Source organism: Phacochoerus africanus, chromosome 5 (genome assembly GCF_016906955.1).
Source record: "Phacochoerus africanus isolate WHEZ1 chromosome 5, ROS_Pafr_v1, whole genome shotgun sequence".
Classification (NCBI taxonomy): domain Eukaryota; kingdom Metazoa; phylum Chordata; class Mammalia; order Artiodactyla; family Suidae; genus Phacochoerus; species Phacochoerus africanus.
The window spans coordinates 100,594,002-100,615,547 of record NC_062548.1 but is presented as its reverse complement, the minus strand read 5'-3'; the positions used below and the strand labels follow the sequence as shown (position 1 = coordinate 100,615,547).

General features: G+C 37.6%; 1 protein-coding gene across 2 annotated transcripts in view; it reads left to right on the top strand.

The window, feature by feature from the left end:
• CAMKMT (calmodulin-lysine N-methyltransferase) overlaps nucleotides 1-21,546 on the top strand; it is a 405,628-nt gene that overhangs the window by 6,144 nt on the left and 377,938 nt on the right. For both annotated transcript variants that reach the window (XM_047782156.1, XM_047782157.1), the window contains exons 2-3: nucleotides 12,367-12,539; nucleotides 19,499-19,563. In XM_047782156.1, the coding sequence (XP_047638112.1) occupies nucleotides 12,367-12,539; nucleotides 19,499-19,563 (238 nt within the window). The remainder of the gene's footprint in view (nucleotides 1-12,366; nucleotides 12,540-19,498; nucleotides 19,564-21,546) is intronic.

Below are 21,546 nucleotides of genomic sequence, written 5' to 3'. Positions count from 1 at the left end.
CATATGGAAGTTCCTGGTCCAAGGATTGAAATTGAGCTGCAGGTGCAGCAATGCTGGATCTTTAAACCCACTGCAGTGGGCTGGGGATAGAACCTGCGCCTCTGCAACTCCTCCAGCTGCCGCAGTTGAATTCCTATCTGACTGCGTCTCTGCAGGAACTCCACCTTTATCTTCTTAAAACATTCAACTTAGTTTTTATGGAAACAACATAAAAATATAATGAAATAATGATTACTATTACCAATAATTTCTATTTCATTAGTTTTGTAATATTCAATTAATGACAATAACAAGAACAACTGGTATAGAAAGCTTTTGAAGAAGGACAGTTAACATGGCAAGCAACTCAACAGGGAAGGGCAAGAATAGTGCTTTGGGAGTTCCTGTTGTGGCTAAGCAGAAACGAATCTGACTAGCATCCATGAGGACGCAGGTTCGATCCCTGGCCTTGCTCAGTGGGTTCAAGATCCGGCATTGCCGTGAGCTGTGGTGTAGGTCACAGATGCGGCTCAGATCTGGCATTGCTGTGGCTGTGGTGTAGGCCAGCAGTTAGGGCTCCGATTAGACCCCTAGCCTGGGAACCTCTATATGTCACTGGGCAGCCCTAAAAAGCAAAAATGAAAAAAGAATAGTACACTGGACACTACCTTAAGTTCACATGGCCCTGTCTGAATATTTAATAGAGGGAATGGAGAGTGTGTTAATCCAGGAATCAGTGCATGACTCTCAGTGCACAGGAGATTCACTGTATCTAGTGCTCTGATTCTATTGTAGAAAATGGCAGGCATTAAGAGACCCTGTCCCTTTGCAATGGTATGGTGTGCTTGGAGATCTTGCACTGATTGTGGTTTAAATCCTTGCATAAAGAAGGAGTTGAGGGACCGACTCTTCGTTGGTTTTTATTGGCATCACTTGGATCACTTTCTGCATCAGGCTGAGAAGGGTCCTTAGTGCTCTTTCATTCCTCTTTTTTTTTTTTTTTAAACATAGAGAATTCTTTGTTGTATTTATAAGGGTCTTTTCACATTGTTGCAGTTAAACCCACATTTCAAGTGATTATAGGACTTTATACTGCTGCAGTCACAGATGACATAGATGTTTGCCTGTTCTGTGCAACATACTTTAACCTTAAGGGGCTACATGTAATGCTCACCCCTAACCCTTGCTGTTCCAACTTTGTTAATATGTATGTCAGTGACTGGAGACTTTCTTTTTTGTGTCTGATTTATTACAATTAATTGGTTTCATTGGATTCCTTAAAAATATTTAGGGTTGAGCTTTAGGTTAAAAATTTGAACATGAATGTTTTCTTGAATTGAAAAGTATTTAGTTAGGGGAGTACCTGTTGTGGCTCAGCAGATTAAGAACCCGACTAGTATCCACCTGGCCTCCAACAGTTAAAGGATCTGGCATTTCTGGGAGCTGCAGTGTAGGTTGCAGATGTGGCTGGGATCTGGCATTGCTGGGAGCCGCAGTGTAGGTTGCAGATGTGGCTGGGATCTGGTGTTGCTTTGGCTGTGGCTTAGGCTGGTAGCTGCAGCTCCAATTAGACCCGTAGGCTGGGAACTTCCATATACCTTGGGTGAGGGCCTAAAAAAGAAAAAAGAAAAAAGCCATGTAGTTAATCAGTCTAAAACCAAAATATTCCACCAATAATTATTTTGAAAGACATGAAATTTTAAGGCTGTAGTCAGGAAAGTAAAATGTTTACAAGGCTTTAGGTGTGAAAGCATTTGCCTTTTCATTTTCATGGAGGTGTAAAAGTTATTACACTGTATTCATTAATAATCTTCCGAAGAGTAAAGGTAATTCTTTTCCAAAGGTTAAATACTTTAACCCCCTTTTTTAAATATAATGCTGGATATTTTTGTATTTGGCTCATTTTTTATTATTTAAGACCAGAAATCTATGATTTATTTTCAATCTTAAAAACAGTTTTGAGTTCTAAAAATGCTTTTTAATGACTTTTTTCTAAAATTAAAAACTTTATTAAATTTTTAGATTTATTGAAGTATAATTGCCAAGTAAAATTGTAAATATTTAAAGTTCACAGTGTGATCATTTGATATACATTGTGAAAGGATTCCCCAGCCCATCTCCATTGAGTTAACACACCCATCACCTTTTTGTGGTTGTTGAGAACATTCTTTTCCATTCCTTTTTTCCTGGAACTTTTGAACAACCTCATGTTTTCACTTTGTTTACCTGGTTTTCATTACCCTCTTGTTCCTCTTAATACCTTGGGGAAAAGAGACTCTGTATCGGTCTTTCACCTCTAGGGTTTTTTTTTTTTGGGGGGGGGTTCCATTTGAGGAAGCTGATCTTTCAAGGTATTCTGTTGACTTCACAGTTCTAGCTCAGACCCCAAACTTTGTAGGATTTATAACCCTTTTTTCTCTGAACTTAGTCCCGGGATGCTTTCTAACCCCTTACCTTTCCTATTGTCATGTAATTACTTTTTATCAAGTTATTTATGACTGAATAAAAAATATTTGAACTTACATTAGACATTATTGCAGACTTATAGAGAGTACCTGTCTAAGCAGTGTTCAGGCCCAGTAGAAATCAGGCACATGTGGAGTCTAGTCTTAGGTCAACCGCTTACTGTGTGCTCTCCATTGGTCTCCTGTATCTAGTGTTGAGCTAGCCCTAGAATGTACTTTCATTTCACCTTGATTCTTGACTTTGTTTTATATCCCTGCCCTTGCTTTTCCCTTTTTCTTTCCCATTCATCTTTAATGAATGACATCTTGTTGTATTGCACGTTTTCTAAGCCACCTGAAATCCTTTGGGTAACAAAAGAATTTAAGGTGGCATAAGTAAGTCTCCTGTTAAATCGTGGGAATTTGGGCAACTTTGAACTTTTTAAGCTTTAATTGCTTCCTCATTTATTAATGAGTACAATGATACATTATTGGAGGCTTGTTTTGAGTATTTAGCATATGTAAAATGATTAGCTCAGAAGCTGCCATATCATAGACTTAACAACAAATAGTGTAGGTATTATTAAAATTGTTATAACTTCTGATTACTTTATGTCTCATTGGGATTTTTCTATTTTAGCTTGGTTGGTGGGCCCTTTTCCTTGAAAGAAGTGTTAGCCTTTTCTCCTTGTTTTCCTTCCCTCTCCTCACCCTTGTTGAAGAATATAGAATGTTACATGCTTTCCCTTTTGACAATGTTTCATTCTCCTTTATTTATCTTGTATCTTGAGACCTGCCTAGAGCCAATTCTTCTTAGTTCTTTAGAAGATCTCCAGAGAAAGTCCTAACTTGAGGGTTCATTTTTGCCTATCCACTTCTGTTTTGTGCTCACCTGCTTCATTCTTCTCACAGGGGAATTCTCTCTGTTGGGCCCCAGACTTAAGCACCCTTGAATCTGTAAGTCCTGTTCACCATGGCGTGATTAATGCAGGAACTGACTATTTTGTTGGGAGATCCCAGATGTCAGTATCTACAGTCTCTTCTCTTTGTCCAGTATCCCCAAAAGGAATCATGCAGTCTCCTCTCTGGCACAACAGAAGACTAGCATCCTGTGATCTAAAAGCTTAAGTGAGGAAAAGGATAACGATCAGAATGAAGAGCATCTTACACCACTCCCAGCTGTGCCTGATGTTCAAGACCAGAACTTCTGTGATCCAACTTTAGAAACTGACCTTTCAAAGTGCCACTGTGGGGAGGAGGGTAGTTGCCTGGCATTGCTGATGGCATCAGGAAGCCCTTGCTGCCCTTTTAAAAGATTTTCCGTTAATACTTCTGTGTTTAGCTTTCCTCCTCTCTCCTCCTGCTATATCCTAGCCTTCATAAGTACCTTCAGCAACGGAGTATTTCCTGAGCGTATGGCAGGATTTTGTTTTGTCTTGTGTTTTTTTTGTTTTTGTTTTTTTGTTTTTTGGCTTTCACACTGCTGCACTTAGATTTCAGCTTCTCCAATATGCCAAATGAGTTATCATTCATCATTTCCTCTCCTAATCTCTTTGTTCTTTTGGGTTTTGTTCTTTCTACTCCTTAGCTGGTATTTTAGGAGGGGTTGCGAGGGATTGAAGATGACCGTTGTAACTTTTAAAACAAAAGGTAAGTGGTTTAGGTAGCAAAACTGAGTTTATTTGAGAACAGCAGAAGAATTATAATTCTGGGCTCGCAAACCATAGGCAAATGGAGAGAACAAAGGAGATGAGCATTCTTTTATAGAAGAAAGGAGAAAGTTGGGAAGGGCTATTCTGAAGGAAAGTTCATTCAAGGAAATGTGTGAGTTTGGGCTTGTAGCACTTTCTCATTGACTAAATTGTGGTGGATTGTTGTCGGGCAAAGAGAAGGTCTTCCCGCTTCCTGCTGGTGTAGGTAAAGTTAAGCTGCCCTGAGTGGTGCCCGTGAGTGAGACCTCCCCCTTCAAGGCTGTCCACTCCATTTTGAATGAGATTTTCCTGTATTCATTTTTCAGACTGTGTGTGTGTGTTCTGTCTGCCTGTTAAACCAGAAATCAGTTAATTATTTATAGAGTACCTACTCCAAGCCGCTTCCATATATCACCTTCCATATAGCACATATTGTCTTACTTAATTTTCATAAAACCCTTGCATTCAATCCCCAACTGTTGTTTGTCAGGTACTGCATTAAAAGCAGCAAAATAAGCATTATTATTCTTGTCTTACAGGCTAAGAGACTAATCCCAAAGAATTATAAATGAATTCACACTCATGTAACTGTTGAGGATCAGGTTCTCCTACCACAATGCCCTTGCTTGTTTTCTGAGTAACACTGCTTTTAGTAGAACATTGGTTATTAGGATTTCTGCATAGTCATGTTCAGTTTAGTTAGTTCTGGAATAAACCAATGTTTGGGGTTAATAAATACATCTTTGACTTCCACTGTGTTCAGTTTCATACATTGTTTACCTTATGTGCCTAGAACTCATGCTTCTTTTTTCTTTAGATATTTAATATTTTGACATGAACTTATTTGATTGAACATTGATATTTGATTAAATAGCTGATTGATTTAGCAGAATGAGAAGATGCTTTGACTTTGCGCATATTCCTTCACCCTGATAATTCCATTTGAATACTGTTTAATTATATACATAGGGGATTGGAGGGAGATATTCTAAAAGTGGTAGGTGAAAAGATTACACCTTGATGGGAGATTTGAGTATCCTTTCAAATCACAAAGCTGCAAATATTTCTGATGGCCTTAAAATAACTGACTTTTTTTTTTCTTTTTTTTAATGGGTACACTTGCAACATATAGAAGTTCCCAGGCTAGGGGTCGAATTGGAGCTATGGTAGCCGGCCTTTGCCATAGCCACAGCAGCACCGGATCTAAGCCACATCTGCAACCTACACTGCCACCAGATCCTTAACCCACTGAGCAAGGCCAGGGATGGAGCCTGCACTGTCATGGATACTAGTCAGGTTCTTAACCCACTGAGCCACAATGGGAACTCCCAAAATAACTAAATCTTTAAAAAGAAACATCAAAAGTGATTTGACTTGATCTCTATTATAATTACCTTTACTGTATATGGATTACATAAAATAAATGTTTCCTTATATTTATTCTAAATATATAGTGTGTTACTTTCATTGAGTATAACCTTGTTGTCATATTGTAGATCATCAGGTTTACTAAACTATAAAATGCCCCTTCCAATATTATACATGCATTGACTTAATTTTTTACCTTAGTGATTTATGACGCTGTAATTGAATTATATAAAAAGGCATTTGCTTTTTAGACATTAATTGAACAAGATCTAACACAGTTTATAGTAGCTATATTTTATTTTATTTTATTTTTTGTCGCTTTGTCTTTTTCTAGGGCTGCACCCATGGCATATGGAGGTTCCCAAGCTAGGGGTCTAATCGGAGCTGTAGCTACCAGCCTACACCAGAGCCACAGCAATGCTGGATCTGAGCAGCTTCTGTGACCTGTACCACAGCTCACGGCAATGCCAGATCCTTAACCCACTGAGGGAGGCCAGGAGTTGAACCCACAACCTCATGGTTCCTAGTCAGATTCATTAACCACCGTGCCACGAGGTGAACTCCAGTATCTACATTTTTAAAATTTATTTACTTTGTTTCTTAAGAGTAAGTTCTGTTGAGTGGCTTGTTTTTCTTCCTGAAGATAATAGCTGACAAATAATAATAAGATCCTATTTTTGGCTAAGAACTTTTGAAACAACTCATCCTTTTATTTTTAAAGGAGACTTTCAACCAAGTTAAAGAGAGGCAACCTTTTCGGATCCTCAAAAAAGAAATCAATCTTCTAGACCTTCTATATAGTATAAAATTTTTAAATGTATTTTTCCTCAAAGTTAATGTTATTAATATTGATGTGTTTTCCTGCTTGGTTCTGATCTCAGTTTGCCCTTCTACCATAAGAATTATGGCATCATTGGAGTCAGGGTTGCTTTTCAGATAAGAGAAACTACTCTATTTTAAGCAGAAAGGGGCTTAATAAAAGCAATTAAGTGCTCATAAAAATATTTGGAGGGACTGGTAGAACATGCAAAGAATGAGTCCCAGAACAACACAAAGTCCCAGAATAATCCAGAGTTGATCTGCCAAGAGAAATGACCCCTCTACCAAAATGAAGAACTGAGGCTATCTCCAGGATCACCTCACTTTATCTGTGATTTCTCTGATGATCAGGAACCTGTCGTGAGAACTCTAGACTCCAGAAGCACAGCTTGTTTGCTAGATCTCTGCTAGCAAAGGTATGCCACTTGTGCTCCCTCTCATTCTCCATTAAATTAGAGAATGAACACTGGAACCTTTGCTAAAGCTGCTGCAGGAGAACTAAATGTCTTTAAAGTTATTCTTACCAGCGCATGTTACAGAAATGTAGTTACCACCATCTCGCCTTCTTTCAGATCTCACATTAATGCATCTGATTAGCTAAACCAAATCCCCTGTGAAACTCTGGCTGTTAGGAATTCTGGGAAATGTAGTTTCTAGCTTTCCAGCTTTCTAGTATAGGAAGGTATTTTAAAGGAAGTTGAAATGTGATGTTTGGTGTCAGTCTGCCACATTCTTCACAAGCAGAGGTGTTAGGAGTTCAGACTCCTGGCTTTGAACCCTGAATTTGCTTCTTACTCGCTCTCTGACCTTGAGCAAATTTACATTCCTTTGCCTCAGTTTCCTCTCTCACATACTGGGTATATATCGCATGGGGTTATTTAGGAATTTAATGAAGAGTGTGGTAAGATTTGCAATAATTCTTACTTAGACATTTGGTGTAATTTGCTAGTGAGCAATTTGGGCTTGGAGTTTGTGATAAAAATTTTTATTTATGCATTAAATCCCCAAGCCAGGGATTGAATCCGAGCCACAGCTGTGAACTATGCTGCAGCTATAGAAATGCAGAATCCTTTTAACCCACTGTGTCCTGCAGGAACTCTTATGCATTTTATTTTTAAAATAGTTTAGGACTATTCAGGTTTTCTATTTCTTCTTGTGTCAGTTTTGATTAGTTGTATTTTTTCTAGGAATTTGTTCATTTCATCTAAATTTTCAAGATCTAAGTTAGTTTTCATAATATGCTTTTGCTTTCCTTTTGCATTTTTTAATGCCTCTAAGATCCAGGGTGATCTCCCTATGTCACGTTGATATTTATACCTTCTTTCTTTTTTTCTTAATAGTCTAGTTGGATTCATCAGTTTCATTAATCTCTTCAGAGAACCAACCTTTGGTGGTGTTAATCCTCCTTGCTATGTTTGTTTTCTACTTTATTAACTTGTACTTTTTTTTGGGGGGGGGACTTAATTTGCTTCTTTTTCTAGTTTTTGCAGTGGATGCTTAGCTTACTGATTTTTAGCCTTTCCATAAATTTCCCTCTCTGTATATATTTGGCTACATTTAATGTTTTGAAATGTATTTTATTATTCAGTTCAAAATACTTTCTAATTTCCATTGTGGTTTTTTTTTTTTTTGAATCACATATTATTTAGAAGTATATTGCTTCCAAATGGATTGGTTTTAGGTATCTTTTTAGTTATTTTTCATTTGTTTATGACCATTAGAGTGTTTCATATCTTAAAAAATCTTTCTATCATAGGAAATGTTAAACATACAAAACTGGTAAGGCTAATTTGATAACCATTCAGGTATCCATAGGCTTCAGCTATTTTTAACTCTTGACTTTCATATTTATTCTTTCATTATGCAACCACCATGCAATTATTTTGAAGTGAATCTCAAATGTCATGTTTTTTTCCCTATAAATACTTCAGTATACACCTATACAAGATGACATTAAACAACATAATTATCATAGCATATCCAATCCAGAATAACTCTTTGATGTCATGAAATATCTGGTCAGTTTCCAAATTTTGTCCATTGTGTCGTAATTTGTCTTTATAGTTTCATTATTTTGAAAACAGGATCCAAATAAATTTTTGAATACTGTTATTTGTTGATATGTTAAGTCTTTTTACTCTAAATAGCTACTCTGAGAGTTCTGGTCATCGCTCAGCAGTTAATGAATCCGACTAGCATCCATGAGGACATGGATTCGATCCCTGGCCTTGCTTAGTGGGTTAAGGATCTGGTGTTGCCCTGATCTGCGGTGTAGGTTGCAGACACGGCTCGGATCCTGCATTTCTGTGGCTCTGGTGTAGGCCAGTGGCTATAGCTGCAATTTGACCCCTAGCCTGGGAACCTCCATATGCTGTGGATGTGGCCCTAGAAAGACAAAAATAAAAATAAAAATAAAAAAAATAAATAGCCCCTCTGCATGTCTCTTTTTCAGCCCTTATCACTTATTTAGAAGAGACTGGGTTTTTTGTTTTAGAGTTTCCCATGATTTGAATTTTGCCATTTGTACTTGATTATGTTTAATATGTTCCTCTGTCCCTGTATTTATTCTTTCCCATAAGATGTAGAGGCTTGATCAGATTCAGATTTGATTCTTTTAGTTTTGTCTCGTTTAGTTGGTCAAAATGATGGTGGTATGTACTTTAATCATAATCATAGTGATGTCTGGTTATTTCTCTAGCTAATGACGATTACCTAGGTTCGTAAACTTACGAGAGAATTCAAAAATGGTGATAGTCTGTCGTTCCTTCTTCGTTTATTACTTGGGATACTAGTGTAAAGAAACTTCTCCTCACCTTCCATTTGGATACTCTCAGTTATGGTTCATATATGAAAGACAGATAAATACCTGATTCTTTCTCTTTATTTAGCACTTTTCCAAATAAATCAGTCCTCCAGCATTCTTCAGTGATCATCAATGAGGCATTTACAAAATTACCTTTATGAACTAATATATTCCACTTCAGTTACATCTGTTATCTTTGTTAATGCTCACACCATCCCATCTTTAGCCAGTGGACCCTATTCAGATTGTCCCTGAGTCCTTTTGATGTAACTTTTGATTTTATATGGCTTTCTTGTTTTCTTGTGTGTATGATGTTCCAGGCTTATCTTGTGCTATTCCTGCCCTTCTTCAAAGGGGCCTTATTTGTTTTCATAGAAAATGGTATCTAGAGACCGTAGTATGGCATTAGGTGTGCTTTATAGGATTGGTCATTATTTTTAGACTTTTTGGTGGTCAGATGTATGAAATATAAGTATAGTTTTTAAAAAAATGAGATACATCGTTAGTTAATATTCTTCTTTTTTTTTTTTTTTTGTCTTTCTGACTTTTCTAGGGCCGCTCCCGTGGCATATGGAGGTTCCTAGGGTAGGGGTCGAATCAGAGCTGTAGCCGCTGGCCTACGCCAGAGCCACAGCAACGTGGGATCCGAGCTACATCTGTGACCCACACCACAGCTCACAGCAACGCCGAATCGTTAACCCACTGAGCGAGACCAGGGATTGAACCTGCAACCTCATGGTTCGTTAACCACTGAGCCACCATGGGAACTCCACATCATTAGTTTATATTATTCTTCATTAAGATTCAGAGCTGCTGGGTTTTTGCTTGACCTCATTTATTTTACAGGTGTATCTCTTTTTATTTTTTAACAGCTTGATTGTGATATAATTCATATTCCATACAACTTATCCATTCAAAGTCTACAACTTAACTGGTTTTTAATATATTCATATCAGGTTTTTTGGTTTTTTTTTTTTTTTTTGTCTTTTGTCTTTTTCGAGCCGCACCCATGGCATATGGAGGTTCCCAGGCTGGGGGTTAAATCGGATCTGTGGCTGCCAGCCTATGCCCTAGCCACAGCAACTCCAGATCCAAGCTGTGTCTGCAACTACACCACAGCTCATGGCAGCGCCGGATCCTTAACCCACTGAGCAAGGCCAGGGATGGAACCCGCAACCTCATGGTTCCTAGTTGGATTTGTCTCCACTGCGCCATGACAGGAACTCCCATATCAGTTTTAGAATATTTTCATAAACCCAAAAAGAAACCCTGGAATACATTAGTGGTTACTCTTCATTTGCCCTCAGTGCCCCCATCGATAGCCAATGATTAATCTGCTATCTCTCTCTTTATATTTGCCTATCTGAACACTTCACATGAGGAGTGTACAATATGTAGTCTTTTACAACTGGCTTCTTTCACTGAGCAGATATTTTCAAGGTTCATCAATGTTTAGTATCTCATTCATTTTTCTTGTTGAATAACATTCATTGTATGGATATTCCATGTTTTGTTGATCAGTTGATGAACATTTGAGTTGTATTTGTATTTTGGCTATTAAAAAATGCTGCTGTAAACATTCCTGTAAAAATGTTTGTGTTTTGTTTCCATTCGCTTGGGTATATCATCAGGAGTGAAATTGCTGGGCTATATCGTAACTCTATATTTAATACTTTATTTTTATTTTTTTTCCTTTTTGTCTTTTTGGCTTTTCTAGGGCTGCTCCCACGGCATATGGAAGTTCCCAGGCTAGGGGTCTAATAGGAGCTGTAGCCACCAGCTTGTGCCACAGCCACAGCAATGCGGGATCTGAGCTATGTCTGTGACCTACACCACAGCTCATGGCAACACTGGATCCTTAACCTGCTGAGCAAGGGCAGGGATCGAACCTGCAACCTCATGGTTCCTAGTCGGATTCATTAACCACTGAGCCAGGATGGGAACTCCTATATTTAATACTTTAAGGAACTGTCATATTGTTTTCCAAAGTGCCTACAGTATTTCATATTCCCACCGTCAATGTATCAGAGTTCCAATTTACCCACATCCTTGGCAGCACTTGTTATTGGCTGTCTTTTTGCTTAACCATCCTATTCCTTATGAAATAGTATCTCATGATTTTGATCTGCATTTACTTTATGAGTAATAGCATTGAACATCTTTTCATGTGTTTGTTGGTCAGTTGCATATCTCCTTTGGAGAAATGTGTTTTCAGATCTTTCACCCATTTTTTTAGTTGAGTGATTTGTTTTATTATGGAGTTATAGGAGTTCTTTATATATTTTAGATATAACTCTACATACAATTTAATTAGATAATTTGCAAGTATTTTGGCCCAGTCTGTGTATTGTCTTTTTATTTTATTTTAAAAAAATTTTTAAATTTGGTTGATTTACAAGGTTGTGATAATTTCTGTAGTACGACAAATTGATTCAGTCATACATAGACACATATCCATTACAGATATAGCTCTTTTCTCCCATACCTCAAAACTTAGTTTTCAATGACACCAACAAAATTACTCATTTGACTTAAAACACACACACACAGAAGCTTGGAACAACATACCCCCCTCTGCCTCGATGTTAAGCTTTGAAATTCAACTTTCTCCCCAACTCTGCAAGCTGTTTAAGGTGCTGTTTATCTTCTCTATTTAAGTTACTGCTTCTCAACTCTTTCTTTTGGAATTGACAAATGTCTCACGGAGTTCCCATCCGTGGTGCAGTGTTTAATGAATCTGACTAGGAACGATGAGGTTGCGGGTTCGACCCCTGGCCTTGCTCAGTGGGTTAAGGATCTGACGTTGCTGTGAGCTGTGGTATAGGTCGCAGACGAGGCTCGGATCCTGCATTGCTGTGGCTCTGGCGTAGGCCAGAAGCTACAGCTCCGATTCGACCCCTAGCCTGGGAACCTCCATATGCTGCGGGAGCAGCCCTAGAAAAGGCAGAAAGAACAAAAACAAAACAAAAAAAAAAGAAGTCTCACAAGGAAAGTGGTTGCAATAGCCAGACTCACCTCTCTAGATTTACTTTCTTTTAAAGATATTAGATGGTAGATTTTCACTATTTCCTCTGTTCTCTGATACCTTGGAGGAATGTTTTAAAATATTTTGTGCACCTTTTCTAGTTGTCTTCAGTAAGACCTTGGTCTGCATTATCTTGTCAACCATTTTTGGAAATCAAACCCCTCTTACCACTTAAATGTTGAACATGTAAGTTGTATTTATGTAATATGACCACAACTTTTCGATTTTATTTTAAAGGTTCTGAAGCAAAAACATCTAGATGATTGTCTGCGACATATATCTGTGAGAAGATTTGAATCATTTAATCTGTTTTCAGTAACAGAAACCAATAAAAAGGAAGCCGAAGAGGAAATTGGCACCTGGGTCCAATATACAAGCATCTTCTTTCCTGAATGCAGTGTTTCTTTAAGGTAAACATCACTCTAAGATTCTTTTTAAAAGTGTGTTTCTCTTCTAGAAGAAAATCTAATAAGAATCTCATTGTTCATTCTACTGAGTTCACAGGCAATCTTATCAGAACCTACGTTTTGCAACTTTGTGTTTGGAAATCCTGCTGCTTTAACTGGGTCTTGCTGTATTCTCAGAACTAAAGAAAAAAAATATTTTAAAGACTGTAATGGCATTTTGAGGATAAAGTGGGTTGCAAATCAAAGGGTTCATTTAACCATTCTCATAGCGTTTGATTATGACAAAAAGCCAAGTTCTTTTTGAGGGAAAGAAGGCTGAAAGTGAAAAGAAGTTTTTTCTAAACTACTCTTCAAGTAGTAGTTATTTGAAAAATCAAGCTTTGGTATGTTTCCCATTCATGTTTTGTCACTTTTGGAATAGAATCTTAAGACTAGGAGGATAAAATTCAGTTGAAAACACTGATACCGTGAGAAGCATACAGACTGTTCTGGCTGTAAAAATCATCAGAAAAGAGATAAGAGAGTTGCTAACTGAAGTAACAAGATGCTATTTTTACTGAATTAATTTTCTCTCACAGTTATAGTCTAATATGTTGCGATATTACTGCAGGTGTTTGATTTTATAAAATCTGCCTTTTTTGACAAGATTTCACATCTTGAAAGGGAGGGAGGAGCACATTTACAGTAACTGTAAGAAGAGCAAAAAGCATTTTAAGTGGAAATGTGACTGAGTACAGTTTAGGCGAGGTTAGGAATAATTTTAAGAAAAAAAATTTTACAAAGGATGTCTATTTATAGTGTATGTTTCTTTAGCTATTTTAGTTTAAAATATCTAAGTTTTAAAAGACACCATAATAGCCTAAAATTTGAAATTTGGAAAAAAATTGACTAGAGTGGGCAGGGAAGTACGGTTAGGATCTAGTTTCCTAATACTGCTTTATTCAAAACTCTAAATAGAATATAGAATTTTAGGGATTAGAAAAACTCAGCCGTCTGTCCTTCTGATGGAGATTAGTTTAGTCCTTGCTTAGGACAGAAAGAAAAATAAATGCTTACTCTGTGCCAAGTACAGTGCTTTGAGGTATTTTAATTCATGTACTCCTTACAATAACTCTGTGAAATAGGAATGAAGATGATTCAACTATTGGAAGATAGACTCTATAAGGAAATTAAAGAGAAGGAGAAACCATGATCTAGTAGGGGTCTTTAGGTATAAAGTTCTAAAATATATTTTTTTGTCTTTTGTCTTTCTAGGGCCGCACCTGCGGCATATGGAGGTTCTCAGGCTAGGGGTCGAATCAGAGCTGTAGCTGCTGGCCTACACCACAGCCACAGCAGTGCCAGATCTGAGCAGCATCTTCGACCTACACTACAGCTCATAGCAACACCGGATCCTTAACCCACTGAGCGAGGCCAGGGATTGAACCCACAACCTCATGGTTCCTAGTTGGATTCGTTTCCACTGTGCCACGACAGGAACTCCAAAAGTTCTAAAACTTATCTTCTGTATCCACTGTGTTAAGAGGCCTTAAGTATAAACTATACCGTGAATAACTTCCCGACATCTTCACGGCCCTGGTAAGGCTTATCCCGAGAGCATGTGAAAGCTTCTGTTCTTAAGAACTTTCAAAAGAAGGCATGGTTCTTCACCTGGGGGATATGACCTTGATATAGCAGGAAGACTCCTTTGCAGCAGTGTGATTCTTTGTGTTATATTCTTTTTTTTTTTTTTTTTTTTGCCATTTCTTGGGCTGCTCCTGCAGCACACGGAGGTTCCCAGGCTAGGGGTCAAATGCGAGCTATAGCCGCCGGCCTACACCACAGCCACAACAACACGGGACCCGAGCTGTGTCTGCAACCTACACCACAGCTCACGACAACGCCAGATCCTTAACCTACTGAGCAAGGCCAGGGATCAAACCCGCACCCTCATGGTTCCTAGTCGGATTTGTTAACCACTGAGCTACAATGGGAACTCCGATATATTCATTTTTGAAAGAATAAATATGTTTATATAAATATGACATTGACTCCTAGTTTGTAGAGAGAAGATAGGTGACTGAGCTATAATTTTGGCCTCAATGGCTGCCAAGATTTTTTTTTTCTCTTTTTTCAAACTAGTTAATGTCTTTTCTAGTGGTGCAAAGATAACAATAGCTTTAAACATTCAGGATTCTAGAGCTGAATTCTGAACTAGAATAAGTTAAAAAATAATCACAACCATATTAATAATGGCTGACAATTGAGCGCCTAGTATGTGGCAAGCACGGTTATGAGTGGTTTATATGTATTAGCTGATTTCATTCATACAGCAGCTTGAGGTAAATACTGCTTTTATCCTCATTTTCTCATCTTCACATGAGAAAAGTGAAGCCTAGAGAGGTTAAATACTTTGATTGAGTTCATATAGCCAAGAACTGATTGTGATCCTATTCAAATCCTTGTGGACTGGTTCCATGCTGTACTTTTACATGCTTTCATTTTAATATAATTACAGACTCTCAGGAAGTTACAAAAATAGTACAAGGAGTTCCATGTACCCTTTACCCAGACATCTCCATCAATAACAGCTTGCATAAAGATAGTCACAGCCTGCACTTTTAACTTCTACACATCCTGTCTTTTATGAGACAATCGTGTATGCATTTACTTTTCAGATGAAGGGGTTGAAGCCTAGATAAACTAATTTCCTCATTAATTATTCTGAGCTTTCCATTTCTTACTCCATAACCCCTAACTGTATAGGAAAGAGCTGATGTCACTGAAAATGCTTGGGTGGGAGAGGATTTCTGCTAAGAATCATTCATTCCATTCCATTGCCTATTTTGTTCACGTTGATTTATTATGGTTACCACTTCTCCTTGTTCACTGTTAACTGCCCTACATGGATATCCATTCTTATTCTTTTTTTTTTTTTTGCTTTTTAGCCCCATCTGTGACACATGGAGGTACCTAAGCTAGGGGTCGAATTGGAGCTGTAGCTGCCAGCCACGGCCACAGCCACAGCCTCAGCGGTGTAGGAGCCAAGCCACATCTGAGACCTACACCACAGCTCACAGCAATGCTGGATCCTTAGCCCACTGAGCGAGGCCAGGGATCGAACGCACATCCTCATAGACACCATGTTGGGTTCTTAACCCACTGAACCATGATGGGAACTCCAGACTTCACTTAACTTCTATTTTCAATCTCTTGATATGGTTACACTTCAGATTTTTCTTTAATAGCTTTTTTCCCCTCTTCAAATTATTATATATCCCAGCAACTTGCACCTTAGTCCTTATTCCATAGACCATTCTTGGGAAAAAAACTCAAAGGTCCTCAGATCTAGTATAGCTCTAGGTGCTTGTGAAAAATATTGACTGGCTTTGGAAAGAAGAAACAGGCTACTGATAAATTTTTTTCCAGCTTTATTGAGATGTAACTGAAAATATAACATTTTATAAATTTAAGGTGTATGCTGTGTTGACTCGATACACTTGTATATTGTGAAAGGATTATCACCATATTGTTGGCTATACCTCTATCATGTCACGTAATTATCATTTCTTTTTTGTGGTGAGAACATTTAAATTAAAGGCTTAGGAAACACATTGAAGCTTTGGAGTTTAGGAGAAAGATGGAGCAAGCTTTTTATACCCTTGATATGTTGGCAACAAGTTGGCATTGTTTATTATATTAATTATCAGTGTAATACTAAGACTAAAGTTTGATGAGGCCCCTTCCTTGTAGGTATTACTATCTAAACACATTGTCCAGGCAGGACCTAGGTAAACAGTTGAAGGATTAAGGGTTAACAAGATCTTACACGGTTGACACTTGAATAAAAAGTAGGCGATTCTAAACAAAGAACAGTCCTTGAGTTTGGGGCCAATGAAAAGGAACTTAAAATAATCAAACTGAATCTTTACGGCGCTATATTCATGGCAATTTTCCTGTAATTAGCACTAGTTCTTATACTATTGAAGACAATGATTACTGACATTATTCTTTCATGAGATGTCATCTTTTAGGGTTTTATAGACTTTATAGATAATTGGTTTTCAGTTTTTGTAAGCTCTTTAGAGGTATGGGATTAGTTTTACTGTATACCCACCCTGATCCCATTTAAAAATGTCTACGGGTATACTTTCTTTTTCTTGGCTCTAAGAAATAACGCTTTCAAGAAGACAAGTTTTGTGTCACACTCTCTATTTTGAATACTGCTTTTAACTTTTAAACATGCAATTCACTCCAATTATCTCACTTTCTGCTTTTAGAAATATTTAACTTCCTGCAAAGTATCTATACCTTTTAAAAAGTCTTGTCTTGGGTTTCATTTTGAATGTTTATTTCATCCTGGTTTTAGAGGGAGGGAGGGAGGGAAGGAGAGAGAGGGAAGGAGGAAGGGAAGGAAGGAGAGAGAGGGAGGGAGGGAAAAAACCTGTGCATGAGAGGATGTCCTTATTAAAACTAGGCCACAAAGCAGTTGTACTTTTAGGAACTTATCCTAAGGAAATCATCATAAAGGGACTCAATAGTGTTTCTATAAGGGTGTTTGTTGAAGAAGTATGAGTAATAGCACAAAAGTGAGCACAATCTAAAAATCCAACGTAAGGTGTTAGTTCAGTAAATTATGCTATAGTCCATTCACTTACCTACTTGGCAGCCATTAAAGTGACCATGTTGCAGGACAATATTTAATGATGTAGGAAACTTTATAATATGTTAAACAAAACACTACAGATTGCACTGGTGACACAGTATGGATCATGTGCTTTCGGTTATTTAATGACATATCTATGAGCATAGCAAAGTTGTAAGGCTATATACCAAAGTATTAACTGTGGTTATCTCTGCATAGGATGATGGGCAGTTTTTTCTTGAGGGAACCATATATTGTTGGGGTTTTTTAAATTTATTTTTTATTCTTAATTTTTAAATTATTTTTCCTTTTTCAGCTGCCCCACAGCATATGGAGTTCCCGGGCCAGGGATCAGATCTGAGCCACGGTTGTAATCTATACTGCAGACTGTGGCAACACTGGATCCTTAACCCGCTGGGCTGGGCCGGGGATGGAACCTGTGTCCCAGCAGTTTAGAGACGCTGCCGAGCCTGTTGTGCCACAGCAGGAACCTCCCATATATTGTCTTTATATTTAGGAAGAACTTTTTTGACTTCTGTGCTGTGTTGCTGATCATTTTAATAGCTTCATCTTGTGTTTTAGATGTTAAATGCTTTGTTCTTTTTCCTCTCTTATCTGACGTGTGCTGTAGTTTTCCACCTTAGTATAGAAAAGGTTCTATTCTAGAATCTTGCAGCCACAGAAAAGATACAGAATCATTGTGTTACAGTGATGAAATTTGGATTTGTGGTTGGTAACTTCACTGCCTTAGGTTATGATGCTGTTGAGCCCAGTGGTTATTGGGCCAGTGATTATTGCAGATATTTTTTTGCATTCTCACTTGGTCACTTGATTGAAGAACCGAGTCTCTATGATAGAAATAAAAAATTCTTTGAAAAATGTGTTACAGTTTGTATATGCATTATCTAGCTAGGACTCCCAGAACAAAGCACCACAGATTGGATGGCATAAACAGCAAATTTATTTTCTGTTTCAACACCTTCGATCTAGGTGTTGCAGGTTAGGTTTCATCTGAGGTCTCCTTGACTTGCATGTGACTGCCCTTTTGCTGCCTTTTCATATGATTGTCTCTCTGTACACATGTGCTGTTGTCTCTGTGTAGTCCTAATGTCCTTTTTTTGTCAAGGATATACGTCATATTGGAGTAGGGCCCACCCTAATGACCCACTTTTAACCTAATTACCTCTTTGAAGGCTCTATCTCCAAATTCAGTCATATATACAAATTTGTGGGGAGACTCAACTCAGTTCATAACAGTATATATCGTTCGTGATAAGTTTTAATGACAAAGTAGTGTTGATGAATTAAATTTTACTGAATTATTAATGGTTACTATAAACTATTACAATATCCTAAAGAACTACAGTTGTAAATTATGTAGGAGAGAATGTAGAAGATTGTAAATGCCAGAGCACCAATTTTTTTTTATGAATGGTGGAAAAGTAACACAGACTCTATGACTTATTGACAACTCGGTCCATTTGTATACGAAGAATAGTATCATTTTTATGTATTAATAAAGTACTAAAGAACCATCAAGTGGATGTTCCCGTTGTGGTGCAATGGTAACGAATCCAACTAGTATCCATGAGGATGTGGGTTCCATCCCTGGCCTTGCTCAGTGGGTCAGCGATCTGGCATTGCCATGAGCTGTGGCATAGGTTGCAGATGCAGCTCAGATCTGGCATTGCTATGGCTGTGGTGTAGGCTGGCAGCTATAGCTCCGATTAGACCCCTAGCCTGGGAACTTCCCTAGGCCGTGGGTGCAGCCCTCCCCCCCCCCAAAAAAAAGCAAAAAAAAAGAGCCATCAAGTAAAAAGAGATTAAAGGGAATAGAGTTAAAATCAGTGGGCAAGATATAAAACATTTGCCCCCCCCCCAACATTGAAAACACCCTGTAAGTGGAATGTGCAAAGCTGAAGTTTGGTTAATTCTTTGTGACTTAAGTTCTGAATTTGTTGGGCCATCATAGAGGACATTTATGTGTTGTCAAATGTGGTTACCGACATTGATTGTTTATTTTTGTCTGAGATTCTCAAGTGTAAAACTTTGTTTTCTTTAAATAGGTAAATAATTTATCTCACATTTATATAATTATAACAACAATATTTATTAATCCTTTAAAACATAGATTAATTAACAAATATCATTATATTAAATATTCCAAAGACTATGTTCTATTATTTCTTTGCCTTCTCCCTCTAGCAGGCAAAGTAATTTCAGAACACAACATGGAAGGGTCTATTAGTATTGGGTGTATCACAATGCAGTCTTTGCTTTGAAAGAAATTAATAAACGTTAATATTCAGAATTGTTAAAATGCTTTATTCCTTTCTAGGCATAATAGTGGATCTTTGAATGTTGAAGATGTTCTTACCAGCTTTGACAATACAGGAAATGTTTGTAAGTTATGTGCTCATTGTATGGAAGTATTTTTAGTGTTTTAAAAGTGAATTTTTAGTTGTTTTTTCCATGATGTTTGATTAGTGTATGCATGTATATAATAGAACTCTTGCTGTTTTTAGCTATAGAATAATTCTCATATAAGATGTACCTACTAAGTGAGATAAGCAGTTTTTATACCTTGCAGGGGTGTGTGTGTGTGTGTGTCCAAACGTAGGTCAGAAGGAACACTGGATTCTCCAGTACTGCCCCTTTTGTTTCCTGTTTCCATTTTGACTTTCTCAGTTAGTCTCTGCAACAGAGGGGCTGTCTCTCTTCTTTGCTGTGTTTTGGGTTTGTGCTTTTCCACGTCTTGCTTTTCTTGTTCATTACAGAATAAACCCAGAATATTTTTTCTTGCTAATAGTATGCTTTAATACCAGAATGTTTTTGTTTTATGCATTATTATATTATAGAATATGTTGTCTTTTTATCTAAGCCTCTGATTAAGTCATGATATAGAGTTCTCCACTGAGAAAACCGTTTAAGTAATTATACTGTTATATGATGAAAGAAACCTAACAAGAGTATCTTTATATTACTGTATTAAACAACATGGCTGGTGAAAGCTCTGCTCTTCTCTGTGTGCGTTGCATAGGCTATTTCTCTTAAGATAGTGAATTATCAATGAAATAGGACCATTTTATTTTATATTTTTATAGTTTTTTTTGTTTTGTTTTTGTCTTTTTGCCATTTCTTGGGCTGCTCCCGCGGCATATGGAGGTTCCCAGGCCAGGGGGGAACCGGAGCTGTAGCTTCCAGCCTACGCCAGAGCCACAGCAACGCAGGATCCGAGCCGCGTCTGCAACCTCCACCACAGCTCACGGCAACGCCGGATCGTTAACCCACTGAGCAAGGGCAGGGATCGAACCTGCAACCTCATGGTTCCTAGTCAGATTCGTTAACCACTGCACCACGACGGGAACTCCAGAACCATTTTAAAGTAAAAACTATACTCACATGCTTTTCTTCTCAAGGGAAATTTCACAACTGTGACTAACTAACATCATCTGCTGACAGTACTACTTTATCAAATGCTCTCTAATTTTAGATCTTCATAGAATAATGTTCAGCAATACTCAGGCAATAATTTTGTTCTTATGCTCACATTATGTCAAGCTTTCGATTGTAGAGAAAAGTATTTATGTATTTTGTCACTAAGGAATCTAATTATCCTCAGATAAACTTAAAATATTTAAAATAATGTAGGCTTCTTTATCATGGATAGTGATAGGTAAATCTTTTCATTTCTACATGTTGGCCCTTGCTGAATTTTTTCCCAATATTTTTATTAAATATCGAGGCAAGGTCTGGGCAAGGGATGCTAATGGTGGTTGAGGAGACATTCTCCTTTAGTTCCGTGGTAATGTAAAATATTATTAAATCAGGCTTATGCATATGTAATTTATGAACATGATCCTAGAATGTTAAATGTGGGTTTTTTGATTGGTGATGTTAAAAATCAAATATTGTTCCCAGTGGCTCAGTATGAAATAGGGCCACTAGCTGGCAGCATTATGTAAAATAAAAATATTTTTCTAAAGCTCTAAGCTGTTACTCTATACATGAACAACCACCTGATACTTAGGTAACACTTTTTCCCATGAACTTGTCTTCCCCGTCCCCACAACGCACAAGTTGTTGTTGTGTTGACAGATGGAGAAACTGCATTTTTTTTCACTGCTGCCTATTGTTGGTAGAAAGGTTGAGTCTTTGGCATGAGGACCTCCCCCCACACACTTTTTGAATCTTGGTTCTGAAATCCATCTTGAACAATTTATATCTCTCCATGATCCTTTCCTATCTTAGAATTGGATGTAATATATAGAAAATACATAGAAAATATATAAAATATACCATATCTGTCATAGTCGATACTCAGTAAATGAAAGCTCTTTATTATTACCACCAGTGATGAGTACCTCTAAAGCCTTTCAGTTTTTA